Source organism: Arachis hypogaea, chromosome 7 (genome assembly GCF_003086295.3).
Source record: "Arachis hypogaea cultivar Tifrunner chromosome 7, arahy.Tifrunner.gnm2.J5K5, whole genome shotgun sequence".
NCBI lineage: Eukaryota > Viridiplantae > Streptophyta > Magnoliopsida > Fabales > Fabaceae > Arachis > Arachis hypogaea.
This window is the reverse complement of record NC_092042.1, coordinates 71,531,058-71,540,293: the sequence shown is the minus strand read 5'-3', so window position 1 is coordinate 71,540,293 and position 9,236 is coordinate 71,531,058. Positions and strand designations below refer to the sequence as shown.

The following is a 9,236-nucleotide window of genomic DNA, read 5'->3' as shown; positions in this document are numbered from 1 at the left end:
CGACTCCACGAGGATTGTGGTTTGAAGCAAGCTATGGTTATCTTGCAGATCTTAGTTAGGCGAATAGAAGAGTTATTGGATTTGAATGCATAAAAGTGTATAAAATACTTTGTGAATTCGAATGTAACCAGTGATAAGAAGATGGTTAAGGCTTGGAGATGCTTTGTCCTTCTGGATTAACTCTGGTCTTACTGTCTTCTTCAATTGTGAATGATTTCTTCTATGGCAGGCTGTATGTGATTAACGCTGTACGGTCGCGGTCGCCAATCTCCTCCAGATCCGAACCCCAGGATTAGTGCGGATACATTCTGATTAAGGGTGAAGCTCCTGCAGTCCATTCTCCTTAATGATCTACTCAAAACGCCACAGACAAGGTCAAATCTTCTGGATCAGAGAATGCTGCGCCTTTGGGTTCTAGCCTCTACCACAGAGACCCTAATCTCCCCATACCTCGGCTAAACTGGTGTCTCGAGAAGTCCCCAATGAAGTCGTTGATTAGCCGTCAAAGAGATGATGCTTTCCAGTCACGTATTCACACGAACCCAAGAAGAACACGGGTGGTTGTCAGGCACGCGATTTTAGTATGAAGAACGAAGATGATTGTCACGGGTCATCCCATTCATCAAGTTGAAGAACAAAGATACATCTTCGAATTGAATTAAACACTGACTGAAGAGAAACAGTAATACTTTTATTAATCCATAAAACTAAGTAGGGCTCCTCCCATCAACCTAGGAGGTTTAGAAACTCATACTGATAGAAAACATAACGATACATGAAAATATGGCTTAAAGGTCTCTAAAGATTATGTAAAATATCTCTTAAATACTAATAAACTAATGACTAAGGATTACATAAGAAGGGTAAAACAGTCTTTTTAGTGCTAAAATCCACTTTTCGGGCCCACTTGGTGAGTGTTTGATGCCAAGGCATCTTAGGCTACTTTCACAAACCATTTTCATTTGTTTTCATTAGGTTTCATGTACTTTCTTGAGCTATAAACAAGTATTTGGAAGAGAACCACTACAAAAAAAATTTGGTAATTACGGCGGTTTTTTAGAGTTATTACGGCGGTTTGAACCGCCATTATTACCTTGAATGGCGCTCAAGAAAAATCGCCATAATTTGAAGTGCCATTTGGTTATTACGGTGGTTTCGAAAAATCGCCACAATTACCTGGTTAAAACGGCAGTTTTTGAGTTGGGTTCAAACGGCGGTTCAAACAGGCGTTATTTCCAGATAAAATAACATTTTTTTGTTAGTTAAAATGGCAGTTCAAACCGCCGTTATTTACAGGATAAAACGGCATTTTTTGTTGGTTAAAACGGCGTTTATGAACTGCCATTTTTACCTTGGCAGAGTGACATTTTTGGTTGGTTAAAATAGCGTTTGAAACCGCCGTTTTTACCGGATTAAAACGGCATTTTAAACCGCCATTTTTATCCTAATAGTGCCATTTTTATTGGTTAAAACGACATTTAAAACTGCCGTTTTTACCATGTTAAAATGGCATTTCAAAATTCATAATTCATGGAGACATTACTTATTAATTTTGAGTTCTTTTTATTATGATGTAGTTCTTTCATAATTCTTTAACAAAGACTTTTTGTTTTTTTGTTTTTTTGTTTTTAATTAGGAGTGAGATTCGAACTTGAAACTTCTAGGTGAGGATGGAGAGATTATGTCATTTAAATTATAATTTATTGACAAAAAATTTTTAATTTATCAATGAGAATTTTTGACATTTATGTTTGCTCATAATGTTAGGTAATTCCGCTATATCAACATTTGTAATTATCCAAATTATGGTGAGGCTGTGTTGTTGTTTTTTTTTAAATAAAATAAAAAATTATTTTATCTTTATTTTTAGGTGAATTATCTTTTTCTCTTTCATTTATGTTTTTTTTTAACAAATACTTTTTTAAGCATTGTTAACATCCAAACATAAAAAAGAACATTTAACCTTTATTAATTTCCGGTTCAAACCTTAAAAGAGCAAGAAATTGAATTTATCAAGTAACAAATTTTAGAGAGAGGTATTTTTGTACCTTATTTTTTTTCCAATTTAATATTATAATAAATAAATAAACAATGAAAAGAATTTTTTACATAAAAAATACACACAATAAATTAATTATTATTTTTTAAATTATATACTAAGTTTATTAATTGATTTATAATTTTTAATCTCATTAAAAATTGATATAAAAATCATATACTATATCACTCAACAACATACTAAAATGTACAAACAATTCAAAGTTTGTAAATTTTTAGTCTTTATAGAAACAAATATGGATCAATGTTTAACGTAGATGCTGTTGAGGTTGTTAGTAATGCTAACTTCCATATTTACTGTGTATTTTGCTGAAAATGATAAAATTGATCTATTGAATTATTATATTAAATAAATTGAGTTGATAGTTAAAAGTGATGGTAAAAAATAATAAATTCTAATAATTTTTTAATATTTCTTATTTTTGTGTCAATGTATTACAAATATTTTTAAAGAAAATGATAGAATTGATCTATTAAATTATTAGACTAAATAAATTGAATTGATGGTTAAAATAATAATAAAAAATAATAAAGTCGGATGACCTTTAACATTTTTTATTATTGTATCAATGTGTTACAAATATTTTTAAGAATATGGAAAAATAATCTTTGTAAAATTTACATCTAATAAAGTGATTTGATAGATAGATATTTCTAACCCATGCATTGCTCAGGTATAGTTTTGTATCTATACATATATACTGTAATATTATTAGTATAAACTTTAAAGGATTGCATCCATTCAACTCTTTTGTTGAAATACTTAAAAGCTATATTTGGTACCTGAGGTTCCTTAAATAAAAATAATACGATAACGTTTATTTAAAATAATGAGTATTGTTTATTTAATTTAAAAATTTTAAATAAATCTATTTGTATTAGTTTTAAAATTATTTAAATAATATGAATACGTTTATTTAAATTAAAAAATTGTAAAGTGACTAGAGTACGTTTATTTAAAATCTTTTAATTTAAAGCGTAATACGAATGCATTAATTTTTTGTAGGGAAATTTCAACGGCTAAACATGACCTTTAAATATTTCAACAAAAGAGATGAATAGATATAATTCTTTAAACTAATAATATTATATTATATATGTATAGATACATAATATCTAAAGAGACTAATAAATTTTATATTAAAAATATAACTAAGGATATTTTTGTATGATTATGTTAGATTTTAAACGTTTAGTTTATTATTATATAGTTATTTGATGAATCTGTTAGGCTTTTATTGTATGAATATGGTAGTTTTATATGTCTATTATTGGATGATTCCACTTTAAAAGTTTATAACCAATTTTTCGGTGCGAATTTGGTGGGTTGCATGAAGTTCACCTAGGTAGCGTTTAGTAGAGAGATAGAGACGGAAAGACTGAGATAGAGACTAAGAGATAGAGATTGAAATAAATTTCAGTATTTTATTTGGTACAAAATGGGAGACAGAAATTGAAACAAGAATGAAATTCTAATTTAATTTACACAAAGAATAAAATTAGAATAAATTAATTGAAAAGATAGTATTTTAAGTATAAACTGTTATTAAAGTTTTCGTCTCCATCTCTAAAAATTTTAGTCCCATGTGTCCCTACTTTTTGGAGGTACTGAAATAATGAAATTTTGAAGACAGAGACATAAATTTTAGTACCAATAGCTACATCCACACTAACATATATGCAAATTAAAATACATATTAATATCTTTCAGTAAATAATTTATTTTAATTTTAATTATAAACTCACTCATTTTTAAATTAATTATATTTTTATTTAACAGTAATTATAAACTCACTTATTATTTTTTTCATAATTATATAATATCTATTAATATTATTTTTCAATAAATACTTGTAGTATATAATAGTATAATAGATATAAACTAATTAATAAATTATTAAAATTCGAAAATAATACTTATTTTAATATAAAAACAAAATAAAAATATTTACGATAGAGTAAAATTAACAAAATACTTATTGTTTCTGTTCCATATTGTTTAGAATAGCTAGATATTTTTAAAATATTAGTAAAAATATACATTTTAAATTTTTAATTCTAAATTTTTTACTATATTTTGTTTTTTATTTACGTAGGACCGGGTTAACCGGTTCAACCAGTGACCCACCGGTTGAACCAATGACTCAATAGCCTGACCGATTCGATCACTGGGTCGGTTCTGACAACTATGCCAATCTCTGAACCAACAAATATATTACTAAGTCTCATTCTCTCAGCTTGCCTAGAGTCTGAGATCGAACTTTTACCAATGAAAAAAAATAGATCTTAAAAAATAAAGATAAAGTAATGTTTTTCTGAAATTAAAATTTTTATTTTATTTAAAAAATCCAAAATTAAAATACATTAACTAATGTATGTTATTTGAATATTTATTTATATTTGTTTCATTAGCCAGCATAGTTCAAATTTCGTCTTCTAAAACTTTTTTTTATTACTTTTAATTCTTTTAATTAAAGATAACCGGATTTGATAAGATAAGGACCGAAGAAAAGATGAGACAAGCAGCATTAATCTAACAGCACTTACCATTAATTATGAAATCTACATTTGATATTATCTATTTGTTCTAATACATTGAAATATCATCAGTAATATATTACTTCTCTAAGATTGAAACACCATTTAAGTCGAAAAAATTGGTAATCAAAATCCAGGGCAAAAGAAAAGAAAGAGTAACATATCTTAATTTGTCTGGGAACATCAATATCAATAGTAACTAGAAAATGAGATACTTGAAGCCAAGATCCTAGGGGCATCACAAACATGATCAAAATTTTGATACAATATATATGATCAAGGTTAATTCATTTTAGAGACTAATTCGTTGATGACATCATCCCGATTCCCAGAGTCTCCACCATCCTTGAAAAGGGTTTTTGATCCTGTCAATCCTCCGACTGGTTTGTTGAGTTCGAAGGGCCACATAAGTTGGATAACTTCCTTAAAGTGTGGACCAACATTATATATCTGATGCACCATGTCTTCTATGCATACAATACCATACTTCCCCAATTCCTACAAATAAAAGAATATGAATCGCAGATACAATGAAGGGGGAAATCACAGTTAAACCAGGAACACCATATATTACCTGCTCAACAATGTTATTATCTGTCAACGGAACTTTCCGCTTCTCTATTTTCATGTGCCCCTTCTTGTAGATTAGCTCCTTTATGCTCTTAAGATTTGGGTATCTACAAAAGAAATAGATTTTCAAGAAATCAAGAATAATTTTAACATCATCCGCTAAACCATTACTTACGATACTATACGTAATAAGTAAACACTAAGCCATTATTTGAAGATATATTCTTCAACACAGATAAGCCCAACTAACAATCTAACATCAACAATACATAAACATCCATACGGAAATTTCAATCATATTCATCTAATAAACTTTCTCTAGTTTTATTTACATTAACGTAGTCCTGACTCCCATGAGCATCTTAGGTTCACTCCCAAGCAATGTAGCATAGTTACGTGCTCTCAAGTCTGAAGTTAAATTAAAACAACTTATAATTAACTAAAACTTATGTAGTATAATAATAGTTAAAATCTTCAGTACAAAATATCTTCAACATAAAAAAGCAACTACCAAATAGATATGGAACACAAAATATCGTATATAAGTTATCAAGTAACTCATTTGACCTTGCTATGCCTACAATTGAAGCGAAAAATTCTATTCATATCAAGACATAATAAACTACATAATATACAATTATACAATAGTAAATGTTTCAGCCCCAGGATGGAAGATATAATACAACCAACTGCAGTTAACTTGAAGTGATAATTCCAAATTTAATAGTTCGGTACCAACACAAAACACACTCCTAATTCTATACAACCCCACAGCTAAAAACCAAATCAACTTCAAATTTTATGGAAGCTCCATAAAGCTACCCTGCCAATGACAGCTAGAAACATAATCACCCCATAACAAATATTTATATTTAACTAGTTATAAAACAAATTAGAAAAATGTTGGTCTTACCCATAGGTAACAAATGGTTCCACCCTCTGCAACTTGGCTAACACTCCATCTGATGGCTTCAAAAAGACAGCATTGAATACTCTTCTCAACCCCAAGCTGTACAAATTTTTTCTTGTTTTCGGATGCATATCATTTTTCCTAAAATAACAAAAGGGATGATACAAACACTTCCTTACTTGTATTCACATAACCAAAAAGGAGAGACAATGAGAGAGGTACACACCCGTGAATCCGAATGACAATTAAGGGCTTGGAGTCTGAGTTCAGCTGTGGAAGTTTCCTCTTTACTCTGCGCTTCATTCTAATAAGGTCCAGCTCCTACAAATGATTATAGCAACAATCACGCAACTCAGAAATAGACTGAATCATGTTCTGGCAGAGACAGAGAGAGATAGGAGTTACCATGTTGCGATATTGAATAACAAAATCCTCGGGCTTTTTTATGGTAGCGTCCTTGTTCTTGTTAGATTGGAAGTTGGAGCGCTCTAATTGAGCCTTTTTCCTAAGAGCCCATGCTTCGTTGCTTTTTCGCTTCTTGAGTATAACCTCTGGTATGAAGTTCAATGGTTTTGATTCCTCTTCTGCCATATTCTGCTATTTGCATACAAACCTTGCAGCTTAGAAATTAGAGCACACACACAAAGAGAAGAGAGAGTCACCGGCGAAGAAGGTATAGTAGATGAGAAATCCCAACAACAAATTAGGACCAGCAATAACAACAAATTTTACTGAAAACTAAAAATTAGGACCATCAACAACAGATTAGGAGCAACAACATCAAATTAACAAAGATTCAGATACAGCTATCACTATATCAGTGCTCTAACCGAAAATCTGTTCTCAAACAACAACAACAACAAACCAAAAATGAGGAATTATTATCAAATAAAAAATTAGGACCAGCAAAAACAATAAATTTTACTCAACAAAAAATTAGGACCAGCAACAACAAATTAGTACCAGTGACAGCAACAAATTTTACTCCAAAAATTGGTGAATATACTGACCTCCGAAGAAGACATTGTTGAGTTGCAGGAGAGGTCTTGAACTTCTGCTATTGCTCGGCGAGGAGAGGGCGGCTCGGTTTACCACGATAGCTGGCGCTCTCTGCTACGGCTGCGACGGAGAAGAGCGCTGCGGTTGGGAGTCACGACGACGAAGGCACCACCGCTCCTGCGTGAGAAGGATGGAGGAGGAGGAATGGTTGAATGGAGGATGGACTGCTCAGTGCTCACTCTCTCAGAGCATACATCGAGGAAGAGGATGGGAATTCAGAACAAAAAAAAATGAGGGAGGGAGGTGCAGCGTGACTCGCTTAAGGTTAGGGCCAGGGTTTTGTTTCTAGGTTAAGGGGCAAAATAGTAAAACCCTCATCACAGTAGGCTTACCCTCCGTTCAGTTTGGTTCGGTTTCATTGAGTCATCGAAAACCGAACTGAACCGGTCAGTTTTAAAAAAGACCAAGATTTTTTTTTTAATTCGATTGTTGTAAATTTTGGTTTAGCATTGGTTCGGTACTTATACTCCTGGACTTCTAATAGGGGTATTATCAGTTCGGTTTGGTTCGGTTTTAAATTAAAAATCAACCGAACCGATCTGTTCGATTTTTACATAATACCAACCAATCAGTTTGTTGTCTGTGCAACAATCGAATCGAACCGAACCGAACCAAAAGTGGTTTGGTTCGGTCAATTTTTTTGATTTTTAAATCTAACTAATAGAAAACTGATCTTAGTAAAATAATGTTCAAAACAATCAATAAACTGAAATAATATTATATTATATTCAAATTCAACACAATTTTAACTCATTTCAACAACTAAATATAAAACAAACACATTTGTTAAATCTAAAATTTCTATTTTAATGTATTACTAAACTATTTCTGCGGTTCGATTCGGTTCAAACCGATCGGTTTATTTCAAAAAAACAAAAAAAACCGATTTTTTTATTTTTATTCGATTGTTATAAATTTCGGTTCGATTTTACGATAAATTTCAGTTTGCTTCGGTAACTTATCCCCTAACTCCTAGTACTAGCGGCGATGGCGCTAGCAAAGGTTGAAGTTTAGAGAATGTGATTGTTTGTAGTTACTTTTGAAAAAAGATAACGTCCTTTCGCATTTAAACATTACTTCTTTGTTGGGTTAGGTGTCCGAGACTCAAACAACTAGTCCTATTAAATTACAATTATCCAAAATTCTAGTGAGACTATATAGATAGCAGCCCACTTTTAAACTCTTTTCTAGGAATTTTTGTTTTCCTGGATGAAAACCATTCAACAAAATAATTTATAATAGTATAATTTTTTTATAAGATATCAAATATATATTTATACTTGATGATTAATTGATGACTTTTTTTTTCAAAGGCAAGTGAATTTTATTTATTTACAACAAAATTATAATATTGTCCAAAATAGTATTAAAAAGAAAACTAACTTTTAAGATACATATAAAATAATAATATTAAATAATTCAAATAATAATTTCATACTCATTTTTTGTGATTATATCACTTAAACTAATCCATTTTTTCATATATTCCAAATACAATAAATTATCTTAAAATTACTTCAGTTAAAATATCCAAATTAATTATCTCGTATAATCAATTATTTTAAAAAACAATTATATAAATAAAAATTATTAAAATAAATATAATTTTTCAACATTTGTAATCATTATTGGCTTATATTACTAATCTCGCTACCCAATTTTAAAAATTATTGATCAGCTTTGTCTACCAATAGATTATGTTTTACTCATACTAACTGTATTTTTTCAAATTCTTATAACCAAATCTCAGATTGACAGTTTAGAGCATATTAAGAACACATTGATGATAAACAAAAGCATTCAGTGCACCAATAAAAAATTAGATCTTGTGATGTTCATAATATGATGCGGTATAAATTACAACAAATAAAAAGTTACACTAAGACATCAACTATAACATCTAATACTATAATAATGTAGTCACTACAAAAACAATTATCGCGGTGCATCATACACTTGGGTGGAGTCATATTGGTAAGTAGGCTAAGGGGACAATTTCTTGCCATCAGTGGTGGAGCTTAGTTCAGATAAGGGGTGGCCATGGCTCCCCCAAACTTTTATTAAAAAAATTAGTAATACTTTTTTAAAAAATAAAAAATAG

The 9,236-nt window shown here is 30.2% G+C and overlaps 1 protein-coding gene across 2 annotated transcripts; it reads right to left on the bottom strand.

Annotated features, from left to right (window-relative positions):
• Positions 1–4,586: 4,586 nt before the first annotated feature.
• Positions 4,587–7,410, bottom strand: LOC112703374 (large ribosomal subunit protein uL30z). Of its 2 annotated transcripts, none has more exons than XM_025754794.2 (6): positions 7,087–7,410; positions 6,482–6,696; positions 6,303–6,397; positions 6,080–6,217; positions 5,171–5,273; positions 4,587–5,094 (listed from the first exon to the last, which is right to left on the bottom strand). In XM_025754794.2, exons 2-6 carry the CDS (start codon positions 6,665–6,667, stop codon positions 4,879–4,881), a joined length of 738 nt encoding a protein of 245 aa, XP_025610579.1. In that variant the 5' UTR covers positions 6,668–6,696; positions 7,087–7,410; the 3' UTR covers positions 4,587–4,878. The 2 variants fall into 2 exon arrangements, with proteins under 2 accessions (XP_025610579.1, XP_025610578.1); XM_025754793.2 differs by having other exon boundaries at positions 6,482–6,670.
• Between the last annotated feature and the right edge of the window lie 1,826 nt (positions 7,411–9,236).

What these genes read in the sequence shown, in the direction of transcription:
- LOC112703374 (XM_025754793.2), bottom strand. An exon ending in TTATTCAATATCGCAACATG is followed by an intron (nt 6,398 to 6,481) that starts GTAACTCCTATC and finishes AATCATTTGTAG; the next exon opens with GAGCTGGACCTTATTAGAAT. An exon ending in GAACCATTTGTTACCTATGG is followed by an intron (nt 5,274 to 6,079) that starts GTAAGACCAACA and finishes TTTCTTTTGTAG; the next exon opens with ATACCCAAATCTTAAGAGCA.